Source organism: Rhinoderma darwinii, chromosome 4 (genome assembly GCF_050947455.1).
Source record: "Rhinoderma darwinii isolate aRhiDar2 chromosome 4, aRhiDar2.hap1, whole genome shotgun sequence".
Lineage (NCBI taxonomy): Eukaryota > Metazoa > Chordata > Amphibia > Anura > Rhinodermatidae > Rhinoderma > Rhinoderma darwinii.
This window is the reverse complement of record NC_134690.1, coordinates 68,926,309-68,953,901: the sequence shown is the minus strand read 5'-3', so window position 1 is coordinate 68,953,901 and position 27,593 is coordinate 68,926,309. Positions and strand designations below refer to the sequence as shown.

The 27,593-nt window shown below is 42.6% G+C and overlaps 1 protein-coding gene across 2 annotated transcripts in view; it reads right to left on the bottom strand.

Annotated features, from left to right (window-relative positions):
* The window catches only part of PPP2R3A (protein phosphatase 2 regulatory subunit B''alpha), a 79,774-nt gene that overhangs the window by 23,569 nt on the left and 28,612 nt on the right, over window positions 1–27,593 (bottom strand). Inside the window, exon 1 of one of the 2 annotated variants that reach the window (XM_075861176.1) lies at window positions 12,708–13,101. The exons of the other annotated variant lie outside the window; for it this stretch is intronic. Within the exon in view, the coding sequence (XP_075717291.1) occupies window positions 12,708–12,839 (132 nt within the window). The 5' untranslated portion in view covers window positions 12,840–13,101. Of the gene's footprint in view, window positions 1–12,707; window positions 13,102–27,593 lie in introns of those variants that run through there. 2 annotated transcript variants of the gene reach the window in all.

Below are 27,593 nucleotides of genomic sequence, written 5' to 3'. Positions count from 1 at the left end.
TTGTAGTCGATAGGGAAAACTTGATGAAAGCCATGACAAAATTAGGAGGGCTAGGGGCATACTGTAATTTAAAACAAAAAATCCTAAAAACCATGCGGTGTGTGAGATAGGGAATTTTTATATTTTGGCAACTTGAGCATATTTACTCATCAGTCAACATAGCCTGACCTGTGGGGGTTAAAGGTCACTCGTTATGTTGTAAGAAGAAGCACGTCTTCCATAAATAAAGATAGCCCTCGACCCTAAAACAAGTTACAAAGGGATCTAAATTAAGCCAAGACCTCAATGGACGTGAACAGCTAAAGAATGCGACGAGAAAGGTTCCCTATAAAATGTTCACTCATAAATTAATATTTCAATCGTATTTTCTCTTGGAGAAACTCAACCTAAAATGTATATTTTGTCATGTTTTATAGATATGCGAGCGAATAAATAAGGGATCACGACCTCAGGTCCCAATAAAGGAGCGTGGCTTTCTTACTATAGCCCCAAACACGTTGTTAGAGTGATGTAGATATTAAATGGCGGAAATCTCCTAACATCAGCAGCAGCAGACCACCACGGATTTAAATATGAGGTTAGAATATACATAGTCGAGTCACATTATTATGACCAGCAGCTAATATCCAGAGTAACCGCCGTGTGCAGCACGGACAGCAGCTAGACGGTCTAGGAGTTACTCAATAAGGTGCGGGCAGATTGCCACAGGTATCTGGAGCAATGCTGACTGCAGTGCATCCCACATTTACTGGAGGGTGCGTGAGGGAGGATACATAGAGCGAACAAGACGATAGAGGTGGTCCCAAAAATGCTCAATTGGGTTCAAGTCTGGCGAATTAGGGGGCCAGGGAAGTACTTGCAAGTCCTGGTCGTGCTCTTCCAACCACTGTGGGACAATTCTAGCCGTGTGACATGTCGCATTGTCTTGCTGGAAGATTCCATCTGCCCCTGGGAAGACAAGCAGCATGTATGGGTGGACGTGATCTGCAAAGATGGATTCATATACAAATTGGTTCTGAGCGCCTTCCACATGGACGACTGGGCCCAGAGAATGCCATGAAAAAATTCCCCAGACCATAACACTGCCACCACCAGCTTGTGTTCTTCCAGCAATGGTTGAAGGATGTTTGTTCTGATGTTTCTCACCTGACACACCAACGTCCATCCATTTGATGAAGCAGAAAACGTGACTCATTGGTGAAGGCAACCCTTTGCTAATCGGAGGCCCAATTCCGATACGGCCGTGCAAATAGAACTTTTTTTTCTGATGCACCTTTGGTAGCAAAAGAGCAGTGACCATCCATCTGCTTCGGAGCTCCATACTAAGTAGGGCTCGCTGAACTGTTTTAGACGCATGTTTGGTAGCCCCCTGGTTGATTTTCACGGTGAGCTGCTCCACTGTAGCGTGTTGTTCGGCCCTCGCACACGTGGTGCTCCACATTTTCCATGTCGGTTATTCCCAATGGTGCCATTTGTCCACTCACGATACACTTACAGCACGCGAACAGTACACAAACGGCGCTGTTTGAGAAATACCGCCACCCTTGGCCTGAAAGCCAGTAGCCATCCCTTTTTGCAACTCTGATAAATCGCCCCTTTTACCCATGGCAACGAGTGATGTATGTCAAGACCGCCTATCGCATACCTTATATACCCACCAAGCCAGCCCACGACACCTCACTTCCTTCATGGGCTACGCGCTGCCGACATTGAAAGTAGGAGGTGGTCATAATAATGTGACTCGACTGTGTATAGAAAAGGTGGATTTTCCCTTTTAAAATGTAAGACATGAGCCGTAAAAAAAAATAAAAAAACCACCACAGAATACTGAAGAGCAAACAAATTATAACCACCACACTCTGAAATCTAAAAGTCCAGGTGTCTCACTGAAGAACGTAATGGAGGAAACGGGTATACACAGATAAGAGACTGCTACCCCCACTGTGTTTGACAACCTCAGACAACCCTTTGGAAACACAGGGCAGAATCCAGAAAAGTCTCAAAGGTGTTGTCTAGTTTCAGCAAATGAATGCTATCTTTTTGTATAATTAAGAGTTATACAATTTCACAATATACTGTCTGTATTAATTCTTCATAGGTTTTCAAGATCTCTGATTGTTGTTTTTAAAAGTAGGAACGTTCATGGTTTACTTCTAGTGGACAAAAACCTCTGTCCATGGTCATGTGATGGACACACAGGTGCTGTGATTGTAAGGCTGGGTTCACACGACCTATTTTCAGACGTAAACGAGGCGTATTATGCCTCGTTTTACGTCTGAAAATAGGGCTACAATACGTCGGCAAACATCTGCCCATTCATTTGAATGGGTTTGCCGACGTACTGTGCAGACGACCTGTTATTTACGCGTCGCAGCTGTTTGGAGCTGTTTTCTCATAGACTCCAAAGAAAACAGCTCCAAAAACGGACGTAAAAAACGCTGCGAAAACGGCGCAAAAAACGCGAGTTGCTCAAAAAACGTCTGAAAATCAGGGGCTGTTTTCCCTTGAAAACAGCTCTGTATTTTCAGACGTTTTTGGTCACTACGTGTGCACATACCCTTAGAAGACACAGCTCTGATACACGTACTGTAACGAGCCGTGCACCTGTGTGTAAATCACATGACCAGGGACAGATCTTATCCACTGGAAGTAAACATTGAATGTTCCTATTAAATCAAAACAGAGATCTTGAAAAATGAATATATTAAGTATATTGGAAAATAACATACGGTAACTTAATTATAAAAAAAATTAATAATTTGCTGAAACCAGACAAGCCCTTTAACCCCTTCCCGACATTTGACGTATCCATACGCCAAAGTCGGGTAGGGGAAGTATGGAACGGGCTCACGGAGTGAACCCGCTCCATACGATGCCGGTGTCAGCTGTTTGTTAAAGCCGATACTTCAGCGTAACTAGCGGATCCCGCTCGTTTAACTTGTTAAATGCTGCGGTCAATAGCGACCGCAGCATTTAAATCGTTAGAAAGAGGGGGGCGACCCCCTCTAACAGCTCATCGTGCCCCCCGCAACGCAATCTCGGGCCGGGGGGGGGGGGGATGGGTGATGGTTGCTATGGCTGCCTGGGGGCCTAATGAAGGCCCCCAGGTCCGCCATCTTTGTGCACCTATTAAGCCCTGCCATAATAGGTGCACATTTAAAAGCAAAAATGAGGTTGGTTTTTTTTTGTCAAAAAAAATAAATTAAAAGTTCAAAAACCCCCCCCTTTCCCATTTTCCCCCTAGAGCATAGTAAAAAAATAAATAAACATAACTGGTATCGCCGCGTCCGTAAAAGTCTGAACTATTACAATATATCATTATTTAACCCCCACGGTGAAAAAATAAATAGTAAAATGCCAGAATCTCTATTTTTTGCTCACCTAATCTCCCACAAAAAATGAAATAGAAAGTGATCAAAACGTCGCATGTACCCTAAAATGGTATTATTAAAATCGACGGAAAAATAAATTCTTTTTTACACTTAGGTTTTTACTTGTAAAAGTAGTAAAATATAGAAAAAACTATATATATTTGGTATCGCCGTAATCGTATTGACCCACAGAATAAAGTTAACATGTTGTTTTAATTGCACTGAATTCCGTAAAAACAGCACGCAAAAAACCATGGAGGAAATCGATGTTATTTTCATTTTCTACCCCACAAATAATTTTTTTCCCGTTTCCTAGTACATTATATGGCAAAATAAACGGTGCTACGAAAAACTACAACTCGTGCCGCAAAAATCAAGCCCTCATAGGCCTATATCGACGGAAAAATAAAGACGTTATGGCTTTTGGAAGGTGGGGAGGAAAAAACGAAAATGAAAATCTGAAAAAGGGCTGCGGCGGGAAGGGGTTAAAATCATTATGTCCTGACTCCTGCTCCAGAATTGGCCTTGGTGATGGGTGGTCAGGCGCCAGACCCTTTTCCGCTGGACCCATTGCAAAGATATTGCGTACCGCAGAGTAACCAATAAAAAAAGAAAATCGGTTGCAGAGAATTATGGGGAATAGCAGTGTTTTTTTGCTCACTTGGGATACTCAGTCATTCTGATAATGTACTACTAGAATAGTTGGGGGCAAAATCATAATATGTAAATCCAATGCAATTCCTCTACTTCGGATTTCATATCCATGCGGTCCACTCAATGTGAGTCTATTTTTTATTTTGGAATATAGAATGCATTTTTCTTCATTATCTTCCTGCTCAGTTAAATAATACGTTTAGCCCTGTGAGTAACTAGCAGGAAAACCAAAACACCGGTTATTGAAGACCTAATATCCAGTCTCTAAACCTTAGGCTAGGGCTACATGGCAACTTCGCCCGCGACACAGGACGCCTGGCCAACGATCACTGTGTGATCGCAGTAATTGAATTGAATGTGGCCACGTTTTGACCCACAGGTTACTGCGACACGACAGTCGCAAGAGATCCAAACGTAAAGGATTGCTTGCGACTGTCACATTGCGGCAACATTCGGGTCACAACACAGCCGCATTCACTTTCCTTATTTCGATGCAGCCAGTGCGACAAAGTGATCTGTGGCCATGCAACCTGTGTAGTGGCCAAAGTCACCATGTAGCCCTAAAGTTAATTTTGATCTTAGAAAAAAAGTCTGCTTTTTTTCCCCTAGAAAAACCACCAATCTTGTCCATTGGCTGTGCTTAGTATTGCAGCTCAGCACTATCAAAGTAAATGGGGATCGCTGCAATATCACATGGAGTCCAAGGACAACAGTGTCATGGTTTCTGGAAGAAAAAAATAGCAGATCTTCTCCTCATCCCTGACAACCACTTTAATGTTGCAGCTGTAATGGGCAACAGTACTATTAACAAACGTGCCTGGTGCAGGACCACAGTTGACTTGGTGTGAATGAAAGAAACTGCACTCACATTTGGGACAGAACCAAACGCAAATAATGCGTAGTTAAATGCAGTCATCAAGATAAAGTCCACTCCCAGGCAGCAATCTAAAAGAGTCATAGATAGAATTTTGTTGTCTTCGACTCTTTTTCACATAAACTAAAACGATTTAGAGAACCCACCACAGATATGAATTGTCCGTTTTCAACCAATTTGGCCACCAACCACAGTTTTGACCATTGTTCCATTATGAAATGGCAAATATAGCACAACTAATCACAAACTCCACGCTGGTAATGATTATATTTACTGCTGCAACATATTTTGCTGGCCATACACATACAATAAAAGCCGGACAAACCTGCTAATTTCGGTGAGATTGGCCGATTGTCTTATGTGTATTGGGTTAGCAAACGTTGGGGGAAAAGGGATCATGCATGCTGGATGGTGCATGTCTATGATGGAGTTGGAAAAAATATTTGTCGTCTGTCAGCTATCTCATATGTATAAACAATTTTAAACAGAAAGTCTTAAAAAAACAAAAAGCACACAAAAAAACAACAACAACATCTGGACACATTGTCAGGTTTATTTCCTCACAAATTGTCAGGGTTAACTATTATAACTGGGCCTGTACCCAGTCCTTAGAGATATATATATTTTGCTGGAATGTGCAGTTCAAACTTGTGTTGTTTATGTGATTCATATATGTGGGGTTGGTGACTGACTCCATTTTTTGATCTTGCGCTCTTCCCATTTTGGCCTGGGTTATTTTAATTAGTTTAATGCTGGTTCCTACCATCCCGCAGATATGTGTAGGCTTAGTCCCAGTTCTGGGTGTATGTGCAGCATAAATTCCCTTGTTGTGGCAGATGGGCTCACACAATTTGATCAAAATGTGTGCCAAGAACCTCACTATTGCAAGTTCAAAAGTTTAGGGTCACTTAGAAATTTCCTTATTTTTGAAAGAAAAGCACATTTTTTTTCAATGAAGATAACATTAAATTAATCAGAAATACACTCTATACATTGTTAATATGGTAAATGACTATTCTAGCTGCAAACGTCTGTTTTTTAATGCAATATCTACATAGGTGTATAGAGGCACATTTCCAGCAACCATCACTCCAGTGTTCTAATGGTACATTGTGTTTGCTAACTGTGTTAGAAGGCTAATGGATGATTAGAAAGCACTTGAAAACCCTTGTGCAAATATGTTAGCACCGCTGTAAACAGTTTTGCTGTTTAGAGGAGATATAAAACTGACCTTCGTTTGAGCTAGTTGAGAATCTGGAGCATTACATTTGTGGGTTCGATTAAACTCTCAAAATGGCTAGAAAAAGAGAGCTTTCATGTGAAACTCGACAGTCTATTCTTGTTCTTAGAAATGAAGGCTATTCCATGCGAGAAATTGCTGAGAAACTGAAGATTTCCTACAACGGTGTGTACTACTCCCTTCAGAGGACAGCACACACAGGCTCTAACCAGAGTAGAAAGAAAAGTGGGAGGCCCCGCTGCACAACTGAGCAACAAGACAAGTACATATTAGAGTCTCTAGTTTGAGAAATAGACGCCTCACAGGTGCTCAACTGGCAGCTTCATTAAATAGTACCCGCAAAACGCCAGTGTCAACGTCTACAGTGAAGAAGCGACTCCGGGATGCTGGCCTTCAGGGCAGAGTGGCAAAGAAAAAGCCATATCTGAGACTGGCTAATAAAAGGAAAAGATTAATATGGGCAAAAGCACAGACATTGGACAGAGGAAGATTGGAAAAAAGTGTTATGGACAGACGAATCGAAGTTTCAGGTGTTTGGATCACACAGAAGAACATTTGTGAGACGCAGAACAACTGAAAAGATGCTGGAAGAGTGCCTGACGCCATATGTCAAGCATGGTGGAGGTAATGTGATGGTCTGGGGTTGCTTTGGTGCTGGTAAAGTGGGAGATTTGTACAAGGTAAAAGGGATTTTGAATAAGGAAGGCTATCACTCCATTTTGCCATGCCATACCCTGTGGACAGCGCTTGATTGGAGCCAATTTCATCCTACAACAGGACAATGACACAAAGCACACCTCCAAATTATGCAAGAACTATTTAGGGAAGAAGCAGGCAGCTGGTATTCTATCTGTAATAGAGTGGCCAGCGCAGTCACCAGATCTCAACCCCATAGAGCTGTTGTGGGAGCAGCTTGACCGTATGGTACGCAAGAAGTGCCCATCAAGCCAATCCAACTTGTGGGAGGGGCTTCTGGAAGCATGGGGTGACATTTCTCCCGATTACCTCAGCAAATTAACAGCTAGAATGCCAAAGGTCTGAAATGCTCTAATTGCTGCAAATGGAGCATTCTTTGACGAAAGCAAAGTTTGAAGGAGAAAATTATTATTTGAAATAAAAATCATTATTTCTAACCAATATAAGTGTGAGTTTTCATGGAAAACACAAAATTGTCTGGGTGACCCCAAACTTTTGAACGGTAGTGTAGATTCAACAGTAATGCATATTTATTTATATTTAGTGGCATTAGTGTTTGCAGTCGCCATTTTTTGTGCGATAGATATATGAACACACACACACACACACACACACACACACACACACACACACACACACACACACACTCTACATTTTATTACCAGGTCCACATTAATTTAAGACAATGGACATGTATAAAAAGCGCCTCAACTGCAAATTTGCAGAAGGCCTGGGGTATGGATTTCATGGAATAATTCTAACACTAGTGACAAAAAGGCAAATGGTCACAGAAATGTGCGACAACAGAAACAAAGAGGTCTTGTTCGACATATTGCTCATAAACAGTGCAACATTTTTGTGTACATGGCGCCACGTCCTTTACATCGTTGTGCCATGTTCAAAATTGGGTGTTCATGTTTCTGGATGGAAAGGTGTGGTCAAATGACTAATTAAAACAGAAATTAAAGCCATGAGTAAACCTAAAAAAAGGTAACAATGTCATTCTTGCCTATACAGAGTGCCATGTAATTACATTTTAGTAAAAAATATTTTACATTTTTGAGATACAGAAGCTTTGTATTCTGTATACAGAGAAGCTGTATCGTGCGCTAAGTCCTGAATCCGTCAGGTCAGCGGCACTGACTGGTGCACTGTAAGCGGGTCCTGCATGTCTCTGAACATAGATGTATTCGGGAACAGCTCGATCCTGTGTGTCATTTTAATAAAATGTAATTATAACGTTGCACAAAACATAGCGATCCTCACAATAGACTGACCCTTCCTGCTCTGTAGAGATCACTTCTCAGCAGCCATCTCATTATCATCACAGGCAGGATTTCCCTGACAGGTAACACCTCTACATAGAGAACGCAGGATCCACCATTTATAAATAGGTGATGGACACAGTTCCCCCTTCCTTTCCCCACAGGCCACAGAGTGTGCCTAGAAAACTCTCCCATATAAAAGTCAATGGGTCTCCTCCTGTTCACAGGTTCCTGTGGCTGCTGTAAAGCAAATCTTTAAATGCTGTTAACAAGATGGCCAACCCCATAAATCATGTAAAGAAAATTGAATAAAAAAGATCTACAATCAAAAATTAAATACGGAAAAAAAATAATCTAATTATATAGGTTTCACTATCTGGTGAAATATGTAAATATACATATAGCTGATACATTCCCTTTAAAGAACAAGCCTGGGCCTGATTTGTAACTTGGCACACGCTAACACTAACAGCTATGTACTTTCAAGTACACTGAAACACTGTTCACTCGCCACTATAAATAGGCCATGGCATCTGTGTTCACATTCTTAAGATATGGCATGCAGGCCTCTTGACCCGCTGTGAACTGTGACCAATGGATATCCAGCACCAACGGCTGACCAGCAGGGGTAACCAGAGCTGGCTACGGTTATGTCATCTGTAAACGCATTTTACTTATAACTATAAAAGGCTTCTAAATATGGGATTTATTTTTTTTAATTAGAACAAATGCAAATTATTGGACATCCATGCATACAACTAAACTCCTAAATAGAGTCATGCCCCCTATAAATTCTTATGGGAGTCATCACCTAAGGAGGTGCTTGTCTAACCTACAAAAATCACTGCCAAAACTGTCTGAACCTTAAGGGAGACCATAGGAAAAGTCTATAAAATTCGAGATTTCGGGAACCCTCATAATGAATATATAAGAATTCTCAACCCTTAATACCGTATCTATGAAAAACGCAGAACAGAATGTATTTGTCACACACATTATTTTTGGCTCTAAGTATACTTAGAAGAATGCAGGATCTTCAAAAGCATTTGCAGTCATCAGGAATGAAAGAAAACAATCATTCTTGATATGTCTAGGGTCTACAATAAATTTGCTATTGCTGTTTTTCTTGTTAATCTCGCTTACACTTTCTTTAGGCTACTCACTCCATTGACTTCTATGAGAGCAGAAGTCAAATCCCCTGCATGTCTTAACTCCCTCCCTCCTTGCTGTCATGACAGAACTACATGGCCTAGCATGGCTAAACCACTGAGGAGCCAGAGCGGTCTTTATATTCATGGGCAAACTTATGGGGGTCCTAGTACTCGGAACCCACCCACCCCAATAAAGCTTAGGTGCAAACATGGAGTTAAAGAGGAACTGTCAGCTCTCCTGTCATGTTTGTTTCAATACTTGTTTTCCTCATGAAATAACAATTCTGGAACATCTTTTCTTAGAACTCCATTGTGCTGTTCCTCAGTTATTCCTCCTAGAAATGTATGAATAAATTGACATCTGGGTGTTACCATTCACCTTGTAAAAGGAGCATGTCCCTATAGAGTCAGACTTTCATTGGCACTTACACAGGATCTAGAGGTCCAGGACTAGGGCCTGCGCAGTATGCTGCTATGGAGGAGGCTGTTGTAGGTGTCTTGTCAGAAGCCCCTCAATCTGTGGCCATTTTATGGATGCAGCGGTGTTCGGTCGGGACAGAAGATGGATGCGTGGCCTCACAGATTAGGGCACTGAACTTCCACAAAGTATATATTGGTAAATTGCCTGTAATAATCTTTAGTACACATTTGTTCAAATTATACATAAAGTGAACAACGACTTTAAGTGTTAACCACCCAAGACCTCCATGGATATTAGATACAGGAGTATGACAGGTATACTAATCACTAACCCTATACCACCCTATGTAAAATAGTGTGATGTAGTACATGAAAGAGAAGGTGCAAGGAATGGAATTCGGCCTTCTCTGTCATGGGCACCAACTAGCTTGGAATCCCTTCCTGTGTTTTCCCGACATTATTCAATTTGTGCCATCAACGCTCACTTGCATTATTTGGTACTTTGCTCCGCAGATACTGTGAAACTACCAGTCCCAGTTTGCATATGTCATAGCACATTGGGATTGTAGATTTTCAACAACATATAAAGGCATATGCAGACTAAGAATCGCGAAATGATTACATAGAGACCAAGACTGTGCTTGGCCGGCTGGCCGAGCGAGAACTAAAATGGCTGACAGGAAGAAACTACTTCTAGTGTCTGTGCTTCGAACTTCTCCCATCTTCAGTTTCAAGCAACTGAGCTGAGAAACTGCACACCTTTCCTGAACCATAAGAATTTACATGTCAACTTTCTCCTTAATCTGATTATACCAGTCATTAAAATTCAGTTGGTTTTCAGTACTATTAAAAAACAATTCACGAGTAAAGCAAAGTTCTCCTGATGTCCTCTTCTTGATTCACCAATCTTTTCGGATCTGTTCACATTTGCGTTGAAGACTCAGCACTGAATAGCACTGCATGCAGAACTATTCGTCCCGTCAAAACAATGGCCACCACGTTGAAACCCTGATTAACCACATTGTGGTCAATGGAGTCTGTCGGGCGACAGTGGCATCCGTCGTACCATGGACTCGGGACTGTCTCGTGACTTCCACCATCTATTTTTTGGAAAACTGAGACGACAAAACAATACAGTAGCCACTACAGCCCCAAAGGTCGTAACTCCGCTTTCCCAGCCTCCTAAACAATAAATCTGTCTAGATGTGCTATTATAAACCCATGAATCCCATATTGGTAGATTTACCATTCAGGATTTCGGAAATCTTGGTAACAACCCCCATGACAGGGAAATCTGCATAGTATTTCAGCCATGTAATAATCTATCACTGCTTATCTAAGCAGATTAACCATTCAAAAAACCACTGTGGAAGCTGTAAGGCAAGGGTCAGCACTCCAGGCGTTGTGAAACTACAACTCCCAGCATGCCCCGACAGCCAACGGCTTTAATATTCCAGCCAAAGCCTGTTAGTGCATGCTGGAAATTGCAGTTTGACAACAGCTAGAGTTCTGTAGGTTGCTGACCCCTGCTGTAAGGCTATGTTTAACCATTGCGATTAGGTGCAGATTTGGAGCCCAAGCCAGAAGTGGAGCCAGGAAAAATAAGAAGTTTAAGGCCTAATTCACACGACCGTGTTCGGTCCGTGACATACGGTCCGCATGTCGGCCACATTTCCTGGACCGAACACACTGCAGGGAGTCGGGCTCCCAGCATCATAGTTATGCATGACGCTAGGTGTCCCTGCCACCCTACGGAACTACTGTCCCTTTACTCCCGCAGCGAGGCAGGAACTCCTGGCATCGTTACTTAACTATGATGCTAGTAGCATCCCTCCCTGCACTCTGTTCGGTCCGGGAAATACTGCCATCTCGGCAGTCGTTAATTACGGTCTAAAACCGGTCGTGTGAATTAGGCCCAATTTATTCCTTTATACTTTCCTTTCGAAACTACTTCTGTCTTTGGCTAAAAAAAAATACGCATCAAAATCTGCACAAAAAACTGCAACAAATCGTGATGTGTAAACATAGTCTAATAGACAAAATGTGGTCACCCAGATTTTCCATAAGACGAAGGACAAGTATTCAGTGGTAATTTCTTTATAATTTTAGATATAAATTATGTTAAAGGATACAGGGTTGGGAATAATCCATGATTTGGTAAAATCCTGGTAGTCTAGATTTAGGCAGCGGACACCATGAAAATAGAGCTCACTCTGCTAAAAACAGAGCATGAAACACACATCCAACGCGAATAACTGAAGGAACATTCATTTTAATTTCAGACACCTATTTTTACCAGGAACATGAGGCGCTGGACACATCAGAGGCTAAAATTAATTGTCACAATCCTTTTGAGCACTATGAGAAATTATACTAATGTGATATATACAGTAACATCTCCTTAGTCTGTAATTCAGTCCTATCAGAGCGTTAAACAGAAGTGACTTGATGGAAAATGTGCAATCATCGGGTCTTCTGTAAGGTCACCACAAGAGGTCTCAAATATACACGTGAATTATTCCCCAAACCATACAAATCAGACATGGAGCTTTATAGTAAGCTGCTGATTAAACGACTGTAACGAATCAATATAGAAATGCTAAATCGGATGTGACTACATAGGAGGTAAGGGTTTTTGACGAAATATTGAAATGTAAACGTGCTCCAGCAATATTACATCATACGCAGTAAAGCATCTCAAGGCCTGCTGACCTCAGAGGTGATCCCCCAACTCCACCTCCAACTACCACATCACTTCTAACTCCACCCTAAATGGTCTGCAAATTTTCCTAACCAGGTCAATGTATATCCAGCACAAGGAGTCCTATATCTACACGCTCTACAGTCCTCCAAATAGTCAAAATGATAAAACGTCTTATTGCATCTCCTCAATCTTTCCATCGATGAGTCTTGAATGCAACAACTTTTTGTTACACTTTTTTTATTAGAGGAGGGTTCCCGCACCACCCGCACCTGTCCAAAACCCACCAAACCTACATAATCTTTCAAAGCGTACAAAGAAAATAACCTCCAAACCTGAGCTTGCTGGAAAGACTTGATCCGCTTTTTGAAACGGGATGGGAGCACAAAATCACAGCCTCTTGCCAAAAAAGCCAGTTCCCCCCTTAAATCAGGGTCCATTCTCAACGACGTGTCCTTAATCATCATCTTGGAGAACCAGCTCTCAAGACTGGTCTGAAATAAAATTTTGGGCTGTATTTAAAGGCGCAAGGTACAAGAGTTCAAGGATCTTGGTAGCGGTGATTCTATTAGACTCCTTGCAGCAAGGAGAGTCCCCGAGTCTTGCAATGGAAGGCCAACGCTTTTCTCCCAGACTCCAGCATTGTACAGCGACACGGAGCCCCAACGTTTGTCTTGTCTTGACAAAACCAAATTCTTAGCAAGAACAAAACTGTCTGTCTTTTTCTGAAATCTCCTAACACTGAGCAGCTGAGAAACATGACCTCGGAATAGTGCTGCTGGGTGACAGACAGCCAGTGCTGGCCTGGGATGGTGGGGGTAGTGGGGGAGTGGGAGCCCAGAGGAAGGATTCTGGGAAAGGAAGCACCCAACGGCTGCCGGCTGTTGCTAAACTTAGACACTCCAAAGCAACATACTTAATATAAAGAGTCTTCCCTTCTTGTGTTTACTTAATAAGCCTCAATGGTCTGAAAGGTCAGCCATACACGGGAACAAAGTACCAGCTACACAGAGCGATTACAGGTCAAAGCAGCATGTACGCAATGTGACCTGGTCTCATATGGCTATAGGACTTGGCACAAACTAATGACAATCAACTAAAATGATAAAACAGCAGTCTAGTCCTCCAACTAATATACATTGGGTTAAAATCGGATCCCCAAAACGAACCTCAGGGTGCTGTAAAGCATTCAGTGTTTGCTTGCATAAGGATCAGCATACAGTATATGGAAGAATAATAAGAAAAAGTCCCATACCGATATGTCAACCAAAGTTATCCCACCTACAATCATAAAGAGGAACACAAACCAATAAATAAAAATGATTAACGTATCAAAGTATTAAGTACAAACACATAATTGCATCTTGAAATTACTTCACAACTACATGTGTTTGAAACAGAGACACTCGCACAGACAGTTAAAGGGATTGTACAGTTTGAGAAAATTACTGTTATTTTTTTTGCATAATTAAAATTTATGCAATTTTACATTATACTTTCTGTATTCATTCCTCATGGTTTTTAAGATCTCTGCTTGTTGTCATTCAGTAGGAACATTCATTGTTTACTTCCAGCGGATACAATTCTGTCTCATGTGATGGACACACAGGTGCTGGGATCGTTACTGTTAGTCTGTTTATCAGAGCGGTGTCTTCTAACGATCCCAGCACCTGTGTGTCCATCACATGACCATGTAACGATCCCAGTGCGTGTACATCACATGACTATGTAACAATCCCAGTACATGTGTACATCATATGACCATGTAACGATCCCAGTACGTGTATCCATCACATGACCATGTAACAATCCCAGTGCGTGTACATCACATGACCATGTAACGATCCCAGTGCGTGTACATCACATGACCATGTAACAATCCCAGTGCGTGTACATCACATGACCATGTAACGATCCCAGTGCGTGTACATCAAATGTAACAATCCCAGTATGTGTGTCCATCACATGACCATGTAACAATCCCAGTACGTGTGTCCATCACATGACCATGTAACGATCGCAGCACCTGTGTGTCCATCACATGACCATGTAACAATCCTAGCACCTGTCTATCACATGACCATGGACAGAATTTTATCCACTGGAAGTAAACCATGAATATTCCTACTGAATGACAACAAGTAAAAACGAACATTTTCTGAAACCGGACAACCGCTTTAAACCCACAAAAAGGTCACTGATGCATGACAAAAAAGGTAAATTACTGAAGGTAAATGACAGTAATACACATGTGGCGGTACACAGCCCCATGAGAATAAAGCAATAGTGCACAATAGTCACTGAAGGAAGGTCCATCGTACGATCATTACTGCACTGGTAGTAGCTCAAATAATAAGGGTCAGAATGGCAAAACAATATATTAGGCCCAAATCTACTTGTGAAGTAAATGCACAAGAGAAGAAAATAAAGGGTTTAAATAAACTCATATTTACAATTAGAATCCATGAGGCAGGAACCACCACAACGCCAGAGTAGCAGGAACAAAACAAAAAAACGCCTGATTCGCGTTTCGCCTATAACAGGTTCGTGAGTGTTTTTTTCGTCCTGAGTGTCATTGTTTGAAGCACACATGTATTTGTGAATATTGAGATGCATGGCATTTGCCAGACTACACAGACATGAGCTTGTTGGCAGATCTGGCCATCTGCCAAAAATAATCTCATATCTATAGCCACTTGTATCAGAGATCACTGCTTGAGGTAGTGAGTTTTAAGACGTACAATATTAGTAACCATAGCACTACAAGTCCTCAGTTATTTAGCCCTCTTGGTATCAAACTAGAGAAGCACTTTAAAGGAAAACTCCAGGCAAAACTGACACACTGTGTGTCATGCCTAGTGCGGGGCCTGAGGGGGCGGAGCATGACTAGAACACCAAATTAAGAAGTCATTCAGACTCTGCATTAGATATAACACAGTGGATATATTTTTCCTGGAGTGTTCCTTTAAGTAGGATACAGGTCTATAGCTATACTGAATCAGATATTACCTCTTTTATAGTACCATGTGTTTTACAGGAATTTGATAAAATCTTTAAATTCGAATAAATTTAGTAGCATCATCAAGCCCTGCCCAGCTCTGAAAAAGGGGCACTACTTTGAAACGTTAAATAAATAAAACGGTTTAAAAACTGAAGAGTATCTGCACTTTCAGCAAACCTTTATGTCAGAGAGACAAATTAAAAGTTTGGATAAGGGGTGTCAGGGTGTTAAGACCCCCACCGTCACTGAAACTAAGTTCTAAAAGCGCTCAGCTGGGCACCCTGCATCTTCAGTTGTGAACCGCGCTCCTCGTTATCAGGAAGACTGTTCATAGACGTTCTATGTAAGCCATCTTCAAGGAGCGCTGATCACAGCCAAAGGTGTGGGGCGCTGAGCGGAGTGCTTCTGATGCTTAGATTCAGTAATAATGGGGTCTCAGCACCCCGACCCCATCGATCCAAACATTTTGATATTTCTCTGACATATTAAAAGGTTTGCTGAAAGCGCAGATACTTTTTAAAAAATGTTTGGCATAAGCCTTTTTACTTAGTGCACACGGTTTTCCACTTCTCTGAATGTAGCCAACAATGGAAGTAAAAAGAAATCAAAAAAAAATCAAGGCTCCAGGTGAGGAACCCAAGTTTTTATCTAAGGCTCTATTCACATCACATCAGCCCTACGTTCGACATATACGACAAAAGAGCTTCCAGCGAATACACCAAACTTATCCACATGCCCCCATTTACCCGGAATATTACAAAAGGGTGTTCTTTTAGCGTACGCCAGGTTGGTATGCATTTGCAGAGAGGAATAGCGTAGTAGACTACACTATTTTATACAAAGGCAGTAAAGAAATTATTTTTTTCCCTTTAAAATGGGATCCTATGGGCTGATCTAGTGGGATACGTCGCAGTCTTCCTTAGGAGGTATATGTTGGGAAATCGTCCAGGAGAATACCTCGGACGTATGGCTCATACGTGATACCTCAGATTTTCTTTTCCTCTGAAGTTATCTGCTTTACACAAGTAGAGACACTTCCATCAGGAAGAACTTAGATTCATCATCGAGATAATTTTTTTTTATATAACGACCCCTACTGGAAATGCAAACGCTTAAATATTAACCAGTAAATGGCCAGAGAACTCCCCAGTGAGGCCTTACAATCGTCTTCGGTTTTCTCTTCTACTTGTAAAAACCCGCACACTTGGCCTGAGTGAAGTCACAATATATGTTCAGTTAGGCCTCGTGCAAACTTCCTTCACCGTTTTAGCAGCCGTTTTTGACGGATCCGTGTGCCCGTTTTGTTGGCCGTGTGGTTTCCATGTGCACTATACGTGTTTCTGTTTCCGAGCGCAGAGCATGGTACTGTCCAGGGTGCTATAAGAGCAGGGTTGTTCAGCGCTAGTTACTGGGCTGCACTGATCGGCGGTAACTCTTTCAGCACCCTGAACAGTGACTAGCGCTGAAGAATGACCATGCTCGGCTCTCGCAAAATACAATTTTAATGAAATAAAAAATAAAAAAAACAGTTCATACTTTCTGTGCATTTTCCTCCTGTCCGGCCTCCTGGGATGACGTTTCATCCCATGTCACCGCTGCAGCCAATCACAGGCTGTAGTGGCGGTCACGCCGGACTGGATGACGTCAGAAGGCCGGGGTACGTATGAACTGCTTTTTATTAAATTTTTATCAGCAGCCTCTTCTCTCTATCAGTGATGGATAGGAGAAGTGGCTGCCGATTAGTGTAATATCTCTAATGTACTTCTGCCCGCCCAGCCGTTGCTAGGCAATGGCTCCGTCACACACGGCCGCCTTCCGTGTGCCTTCAGTTTTTTTGACGGCCCCATTGACTTGCATGGGTCTCACGGTCACGGAATCTTGGATCAAAGTAGGACATGCTCTACTTTTGTCGGAATGGAGCAACGGACCGTCAAAAAAACTGAAGTGTGCATGGCCGCATTGAAATGAAAGGGTCAGGGTGCTAGCCGTCTGAAAAACGGCTAGCACCCTGAAGAAAAAGACTTAAGTGGGCATGGCGCCTAAATACGCAAACAAAGCGCTTCGGTCTCATTCACTTCATTTTTTTTTTTTTTTACTAAATCTTGCCAGCAGGTTTGCCGTTTAGATGGACAGCATACTCGACATTACAGTAGTGGTCACAAAAATAGCAGTCCAACATCATATTAACCTGATAAAATCAATGCTTTTGGTAGAGGTGATATTTCTACATATAAAAATAATTTACTTGTACGTGTAGTAGAAAAAAAACCCAGAGCCAACAATTAGGACTTGCAGGCCGCTCATTCGGAGGAGTTGAATCATTAATTGAAAGGGGCTTGTTCACCAATTGAACTCCTCACTGCTATTATTTTGAAGTCCTTCATTCTGTGGAATAACAGGGGTCAATTTTGGCCCTTATTTAACCCCTTAGTGACCAGCCTATTTTAGACCTTAATGACCAAGCTATTTTTTTTACGTTTTTCCATCGTCTCATTCAAAGAGCTATAACTTTTTTATTTTTGCGTCGACATAGCTGCATAAGGTCTGGTTTTTTGCAGGACAAGTTGTAATTTTTAATAGCAACATTTTGGGGTACATAGAATTTATTGATTAACTTTTATTAACTTTTTTTGGGGGGGGGGGGGGGGGGGATAGAAAAAAAACCTGCAATTTCGCCACACTTTTTTTGCGTCCTAAATTTGCGCCGTTTACCATGTGGTATAAATAACAACTTTATTGTTGTTGTTGCGATTGCAACGATACCAAATTTATATAGATTTTGTATGTTTTACTACTTTTACACAGTAAAAACACTTTTTTTTCAAATTTATTTGTTTATAGGTCTCCATATTTGAATAGCCATGACTTTTTTATTTTTTCGCCGATGTAGTTGTATGAGGGAAATTTTTTTCCGGGACGACTTCTAGTTTTTATTGGTACCATTTTGGAGTAGATGCGACTTTTTATCAAATTTTTTTTTAAGGCAGGATTCAAAGAAAACAGTAATTTTTGCATGTTTTTTTATTTTATTTTTTACGACGTTCACCGTGCGGGTTAAATTATGTAATAACTTTATGGTTGGGGTCGTTACGGACGCGGCGATACCAAATAGGTGTAACTTTTGAACTATTTTTTTTAATAAAGCAGTTTGTAAGGGGAAAAATTGGGTTTTTCATTTTTATTATTTTTCACTTTTCATCAAACTTTTTACTAGGGGACTTCACTATGCGATCCTCTGATCGCATTTATAATACACTACAATACTTCTGTATTGGTGTATTAGTGCCTGTCCGTGTAATATGGACAGGCATCTGCTAGGTCATGACTCCGGCATCACCTAGCAGGCATACACTACAGGCAGGCATGCACTACAGGCAGACCTGGGGGCCTTTATTAGGCCCCCGGCTGCCATAGAAGACCCCGACACCCGGCGATCTTTGCCGGGTGCTGGTGCGATGAGAGAGGGAGCTCCCTCCCTCTCTCCAAAACCAGTCAGATGCGGCGCTCGCTATTGAGCGCCGCATCTGAGGGGTTAAACGGGTGAGATCGATATGGATATCAATCTCACCTGTTAGAGCAGGGATGCCCCCAGCCCTCAGCTACCTCTGGTAGCTGAGAGCAGGGAGATTTAACAGCTCCCTGCCGTTTATTTATTCTGATGCAGCGCCGTAAAGAGGCTATTGCATCGGAATAAAGCCCGTTAGTGGCCACCGTAAAAACACTATGGGGTGGTCACTAACGAGTTAAGGTTGGAGGGTGGCAAATGTTGCACATGTTGGTTATAGTGCATTTCCTTCTGAAATACTGGGGAAAAATGGGTCGTTCCAGACATTGTTCTGATGAAAAACTTACTTTGATTAAAAACTTGATTGGAGAGGGAAAAAGAGAGAAATGCAGCAAATTAATAGGCTGCTCTGCTAAAATGATCTCCAATGCCTTGAAGTGGCAACCAAAACCTGAAAGACACAGAAGGAAGCGGGGAACTACTGTTCAAATGGATCAAAGAACAGCCAAAATGTCAAAGGCTCAGCCAACGATCACCTCCAGAAAGATCAAAGACGTGAAGTTACCAGTGAGTACGACTACAGTCCGAAGACGAAGTGAAGCCAAGTTACCAGCAAGAACTCCCCGCAAAGTCGCCTTGTTGAAAAAAAACACATGTCCTGAATAGGTTAAAATTTGCCAAGGATCACATTGACTGGCCCAAAGTGAAACGGCGCAACATTTTGTGGACTGATTAAAGCAAAATTGTTCTAATTGGGTCTGGTAGCCGCAGTATGTACCAGTAAAGCATGGTGCTGCAAAAATCATGATATGGGGATGTTTCTCATACCACGTGCTGGGCTGGGCCTATTTATCGCATACAAGGGATCATGGATCAGTTTGAATATATCAAAATACTTGAGATCCTGTTGCCCTATGACGAAGAAGAAATGCCCTCGCAGTGCAGGAAATCCGCTACGTCTGAACATGGCCCAACTCTTGAATTTGCAACCTAAAGGCCGCAGTGGTGCATAGGAATCAGTGATCACACAAGCCTTGTAGTCAGCAATAAGGATTCTATGCTGAGTAGTTCAAAATTCTAAGCTTCCTAAATATAGGCTGCACCTGTCACTTTGCCAGTCGAGTCCTTGCTAGGGCTTTGTAGAGGTTTCCTTTTTCCATTAATGAAATTCTGCACTCTGCTGTCAGGCCTAAGAGCAAGGGTCCCCCAAGCGCAGCAAAGCTAGTCGCAGGCATTGCCAGAGAAGTTATCCATAGCATAGGAATCATATACCGGGCTTCCCCTTAATTCTGAACGAAGGAATCACGCACAATAAAAGGGTTGCCCATTTTGGGTAATCCCTTTTTGTTACAAGAAACCCGTTACAATATACTACAGGGTTTTTCACTGCTGGGACTCCCAGAGATTAACTGTAATGCGTGGAAGAATCACACGGGTCAGATACGCTGCGTAAAAGCACGCAGCGTATCCGCCCTGTGCGCCGCAGGGTATTCCGGACGAAAAAGCGCACCAAACTGTGCCGTTTTTCGCCCGGAATGTCCGCTGCGAAAAACTGCAGCACTTAGCCAGCCTGCTAAAAGGCCGGCCTCCTGGGATGGAGGAACACAGACTTCTGGGTAAGTATGAGATGATTTTTTTTTTCTGAGTTGCGTTTTTTGCGGCGGAATCGCTGCAAACCCGCCTAAAAAAACGCAACAACTGCTAATTGTTGCGGGATTCACCTCCCCATTGAATTTACATGAACCCGCAACAAATAAGCAGCGTTTATGCAAATACAATTGACATTCTGCGGAATAAAACTCACCGCAGGTAAATTTGAGTGTTTTTTCCGCTCCGTATTTACGCAGCGTGTGGATGAGATTTGCTTTATCTCATCCAATTTGCTGCTTCTGTGTTTGCTGCGGATTTTCTGCAACAAATTCCGTAAGTATTTACACAACATGCGAACGGACCCCTGCGTCACCAGCACCACGGGAGAAATTAAGCATTACACGATGTAAATTTAAATCAATGGGCTGTTTGAGTAATGAATGACCTTATTACATCCTCCAAAGCAAGTGGCACTCTTTGAAGGGCACCTCTAGATATACCATCAAAGTGGTTTTCCCATAATTGACATTTATCATTTATCCAAAGGATAGGTGATAAATATCTGATTGCTTCATGTTCGGTCATTAAAATGGGGGTACCGTACTCCCTGTTCCTCCTTGTTGCACGGTCACAGTGAGGAGAAGCATGAAAGGAGTGGCTCTGTCCAATGTCTATGGGGCTGACGGAAACAGCTGAGCGCTGTACTGGGCTGCCTCCATCACTCCTGCAGGTTTTTAATGTAACGGCACCGCACATGCTCGATTCAAACTGCTCACTGTGGTCGTGCAGTGAAGAGGAACAGGGGTCTGGGGACAACATTATAGTAATCGGTAGGGGCTCCAGCTGTGGGAACCTCAGCGATTAGACACTTATCACCTATCCTGTGAATAGGTGATAAATATCAATGGTGGGGAAACCCATTAAAGCATATGTACACCTTCGAGCACAAATGTGCAATTTATAATTAGAATCAATCTACATAAAAACGTTGAACAACAATGTATATGTAAATACTTTGAATATCTTATGTTGTACTGACCCTGAGTTACAGCCTATATTATAGACCAGAGCTGAATTCACAATTATACTAGGTCATACCAAATGACACGCTTGTTGTCAAAGGTAGCTAAAATCCTAAAATGCAGTGAGATAGTTGCTTTTACCCACATCAGAATACTTTACATTTTCTGGTGTAAAACTACTCTTTGCAGACATTAAGTCTGTAACAGATTTCAGCTATACTGCAGGCAGAATTGTGAATGCAGCTCTGGACTATAAGGCTGGATTCCCACGAGCATGTTCGGTCCGTAAAGGACGGAACGTATTTCGGCCGCAAGTCCCAGACCGAACACACTGCAGGGAGCCGGGCTCCTAGCATCATAGTTATGTACGACGCTAGGAGTCCCTGCCTCTCCGTGGAACTACTGTCCCGTACTGAAAACATGATTACAGTACGGGACAGTTGTCCCGCAGCGAGGCAGGGACTCCTAGCGTCGTACATAACTATGATGCTAGGAGCCCGGCTCCCTGCACTGTGTTCGGTGAATCCAGCCTAATACATGATGTAAGCCATAATCAGTGCAAGATACGGAATATACATAAAAAGTTGGGTAACTTTCTAACTAAATGTTGTATAAATTTATAATGGTGTTCAAAGAGGATATATGCTTTAAGTTTTGACCAACCAACAAGGAAAACCACTTACCTTGCTATATATGTATAAAATCAGCTTGTAAAGGGGTTTACCACTGAAGCACTATGGTAACATGTTACAGCTTGGGGGTCTAGCTGCCAGAATCCTAGGGAATACCGAGTCTATTCCCAATGTGAATGGAACTATGTATGCAAAATCACACACCAAGTCACGTTGAGTTATAGAAAATCAGAGGCTTAAACATACACCACAAATATTGGACAAACCCATATTTATATAGTTGTTTTTGTCCAAATTATCCCTAAAAACAAAAAAACGTTTTTGTCATGAGTTGACCCATAGAGCACATCTGTTTATTGAACTTGGCTCGCTGCCACCTATGTAACTTAGGAAGGGAATGCACAGTCACCACTATAGAAGCGGAGCGACCACTGTACTTTGTCACACGGAACTCTGTCAGTGTCAAATTAAAGATCTGTAATTCTGAACGAAGGAACAGATCATTTTCCAAGGTCATGTACAAAGACTCGTCCCGTCCTCTCTACACCAAAATTAAAGAATAAAAATAGGTCTAAGCGCCTTTTCCTTAAAGTGTTTGTTCAAGATTCTTTAACAGCCATTCCTTTGACATGGGCTCAGTTTCCATAGCAGGGATGATACGTCCCCTTTAATGAATGATCTGCATTTGTCCTTGAGCATGTGTCACCATTAACGGACTCCTCATACTTTTAAGGGACTTTTATAAAAGGAGGAAGAGTTTATTCATCTGCAAGTTTCATGATGAAAATATCAGTACCGTTCAGTTTGGTTATTGTCCAGTGGTGACCAGATCTTTAGACTTTTTTGGGTGCAACATGTTTAAAGCAGAACTCCAATACTGAACAACCCTTTAAACGGAAGGTGTCATGATTTTTTTTCATTTTTTTATTATATTGCTTTTAATAAAAGAAACAAAAAATTAATTTATTAGTGTTGTCACGTTCTCATTTTTACTGTGTTCAAACTTTTACTTCTCTATGGGGGCTGCCATTTTTTTTTTCATCTCTGTATGTGTCGATTAACGACACATACAGAGATGGAATACGGCACATACAACCCCATAGAGAATGAGAACGGGATACGTCCCATTCTCAGAAGCGTACGCCGTCTGTGTGGGAATGGCGCATGCGCTGCTCCTACACAGACCAAAACTAAGCTCGATCGCAGAGCGAAATCCGGCACCACTTTCATGTGGACCGGAAGCCGCTGCCAGACAGTAAGATGACTACTTCCGGCCGCGGCTTCTGGCCATATGTTCAGGAGCAAGGAATAGGAGCGTAGACCAGCGGCGGCAGGTAATTTATGTTCGTGTATGTGATATGTGTATTATGTTCGTGTGATACTGTCTGCTGAGCCCTGTATCTAATCCTCCTACACTGTGCAGTCGCTCAGAAAACGGCGGCACACAGCGTAGGAGGTTTGAAGATTCAAACCCTTCCTTCTCCTGGCACTTGCCAGAAAAAGGGAGGGGGGAATGTGTGAGGACACTAGAGAGAGTGTGTCCACCCCAAATTTGCAGCATAAATCAATGAGGTTGCTTTACCACAGTGACAAGGCTGCAATTTTGGGAACTGCTCCCTCTAGTGCCCAGCACATGGAAATGTTATAAATTAGAATCTAATTTATAATATTTCCTGACTTGTGAAAGAATTAAAAAAATTAAAACAATGTGTAATCACTCAAATACTAATTGTTTAACTGAAAAAAAATAACATTTCTAGCGACACATTCCCTTTAAGGCTTTGTTCACCATTTCTGTCATATGAGCAGAATGAAGATACTGAAAGCACCAGATCCGTTGCATGACTGACACCTAAGGCGCCCGATCAGGTTTCCTGTTATGGGGTCCGTCGTTCTTTCAGACAAAATAGCGTAGCGGCTGGCCAACTAGGTACAAAACAATGTCTATAGTCCAGAACGGGTACCTGAGGCAATGTAGAAAGTAGCGAAGACACAACTTGACTTTGACTGCAGATGGCTAGTAGATGCAGCGGAAGATACGACTTGACTTTCACTGTAAATATAAAAGAGTATCCGGCACACCAATTTTGAAACAAAAGGTATTTTTATTTCGTTTTGGTTTTTAATGCCAGTGGCATAGTGCGACGTTTCGGTCTAAGTGGCCTTCATCAGGCACTGAGCCGTATTGGAAAACTGTATAGACGAGCGCTAGTGGTGCTGATAGCGGCTGGCCGCTGTGTCATGGCGCCACTACTCTCTTATATTTATATATGGGTTGGGCCCCTATCCGTGCAAAACCCTACCCTTCCACGTATCTGGTGCTGTCTGAACCTATACACAAATTGACTCTCACTGTAGATACGATATCACGGGATACAGGGTACAGGCAGCAGGAAGGGTAACACTGGGAATTGGAAAACACTAGGAGACCATTTGCAAGACGAAGTTAGGTATACAACAATGCTCAGGCAAGGATCAAGTGGGCAGAACCCTTTTTATAGTCGAGCATCCAAGTGGGCTAATTATTGAGTGATGACAGCTGGATGGCGTACTGGCCCTTTAAGGCCGCGCACACGCCCTGCGGGAAACAGTCAGAGAAACCAGAAGTGAGTGCCGGCGTCTCCCTGGAGGAAGATGTCGCAGAGAACACAGATATCCATGGTTGGGGCCGTCAGAGGGTAAATCTGAACGACAGCCCTCGGCCATAGACGTTACATTATCCCCCCACTTACGCCCCCTCTTCTTGGGGCCAGAGCGGGAGAGAAATCTCTTCACGAGAACAGGGGCATCGATGTTCTCCTCTGGCTCCCAAGACCTCTGCTCTGGACCAAATCCCCTCCAATCCACCAAATAAAACGTCCTTCCTCCCACTTTCTTGGTGGCCAGGATCTCCCTCACTTCGAAAGTCCCAGACGAACAGCCAGGAGACACTGCGGTACTAGGAGTCCTGGAGTAGCGGTTCAGGACCACAGGCTTCAGCAAGGAGACATGGAAGGAGTTAGGGATATTGAGGGTAGGAGGTAGTCGAAGCTTGTACGACACAGGATTGATCTGTAGCAGAATCTCAAAGGGTCCGAGGAATCTGGGAGCAAACTTGCAAGACGGCACCCTCAGCCGGATATTCCTGGAAGACAGCCAGACCTTTGTACCTGGAAGAAACGGGAGGGGGGGTTCTAGTCTTCTAGTGTCTGCCTTTCTCTTCATGCGGTCCACCACTAGCAGAATAGAAGATCGTGTCTGTTGCCATATCTGCAGAAAGTCCCTGAAGGTAGAGTCAGCTGCCGGCACCTGGGACATAGTAGAGACAGGCAGAGGTATTCAAGGATGTTGGCCGTAGACTATGAAGAACGGACTGGAGGTGGTTGACTCACTAGTATGGTTGTTATAGGAGAACTCAGCAGGAACAGGTAACACTGGGAACTGGAAAACACTGGGAGACCATTTGCAAGACAAACTTAGTTATATAACAACGCTCAGGCAAGGATCAAGTGGGCAGAGCCCTTTTTATAGTCCAGCAGCCATTTGGGCTAATTATTGAGTGATGACAGCTGGACGCGTACTTAAGGCCCTTTAAGGCGGAGCACGCGGCCTGCGGGAAACAGTCCGAGAATCCGGAAGAGAGTGCCGGCGTCTCCCTGGAGGAAGATGTCGCCGAGAACATAGATATCCATGGCCAGGGCCGTCAGAGGGTAAGTCTGACCGACGGCCCTCGGCCACAGACGTTACAATAGCGTAGCATGCTGTGCTATTTTTGGCCAAAATTTTGGACCGGATCTGCGACGGAGATGCGTCGAACAGCTGTGAACAAAGGCTAAAATATTCTAGAATTACAATCTACATAACATTTTGAGTGCCTTTACACATACTAGTCCGACAGCAGACATAATAAAGGCCCCCTGTGCACGGTCCGTGATTACGTGCACGGACGGCCGCGGACTGTCACTAGCATTTGTGGGTCGTGCTCTTGTTATAAAGTATAGGAACACAGATCGCAAATTAAAAAATAAGACATGTCCTATTTATTGCGAGTCATTTCTGCGGCCCGGATACTTAATCGTAAATATACGGGGAGGGGTCTTTGGGTCATAGAAATTAATGTGTCAGTATTTTTATCCGCAATTTTTTTTTACGCGGACGTTTTTCAAAACGGCCGCGAAAACTAAGTGCATGTCACTTCTTGAGACGTTTTCATCTACTCTATAGAAAAACAGCTCCAAAAACAGCCGTGAAAAACGCTAGTTAATTAAAAAACTACTGAAAATCAGGAGCTGCTTTCCCTTGAAAACCGCTCCGTATTTTCATATGTTTTTTTGCTAAGCGTGTGAACATAGACTTATTCCTCCCGGAAATGTATGAGTAAATTGATAACTCAGCTTTATCATTCCCTGTGAATAGGTGATAATTGTCAATAGTGGGAATACCCCTTTAACCCACCACCACCTCTTTCATACATGAGATTCAACTTGTAAAAAAAGACATCTGTATAATGCTGAGGGAGGGAGGGTTAGATCAGGAGTACATCAAGAGGTGACATTGTGGGTTTTTCACCTTCTGCGGAATGGGACAGCTTGAATCCATGCCATCTTTTGACAGGTGTGGAGATTACATCGGGGAGCGAATACCAGCTGTATCTGTATTTATAGACTATGAGAAAGCAGTTTTATCCTTTTAATAAAATAACACTACTGTAATAGATCCAAAGCCTCTTTTTTGGGGAAGGGTGGTTGTCTTAATACGGAGTACACCTCACCGGCTACCACGTCACACAACACTTTAGATATAAAAATGTACTGGCGAACGCATGGCCAAATCCAGGTTAAGAGCAATGAAAAAGATGTAAGGAAAAATCTGAAATTGGCAGACATTGATGACAGCTGGGCTATATCTGTACTCTGGTATATGTACAGTACGAGGACAGGAGCTTTATCACATTAGGGACATTGGCATTGAAGCCGACCCGTCAGCTCTCCTGACATGTCTGATTTCCTCCTGGAAATGTATGAATAAATGGAGTACAGGGCGTTACCATTCCCTTTGTCAACAGGGCGTGGCTCTACACAGTCTGCACTGATTGGACAGTGTAAGGGTATGTTCACACGCTTAACAAAAAACGTCTGAAAATACGGAGCTGTTTTCAAGGGAAAACAGCCCCTGATTTTCAGAAGTTTTTTTAGCAACTCGCGTTTTTCGCTGCTTTTTTTACGGCCGTTTTTGGGCTGTTCTTCATTGGAGTCTATGAGAAAACGGCTCCAAAAACTTCCCAAGAAGCGTCCTGGCACTTCTTTTGACGAGGCTGTAATTTTACGAGCGGTCTTTTGACAGAGACGCGTAAAATGACAGGTCGTCGGCACAGTACATCGTAAAGCCCATTGAAAGTAATGGGCAGATGTTTGCCGACGTATTGGAGCCGTTTTTTCAGACGTAATTCGAGGCGTAAAACGCCTCCAATACGTCTGAAAATAGGTTGTGTG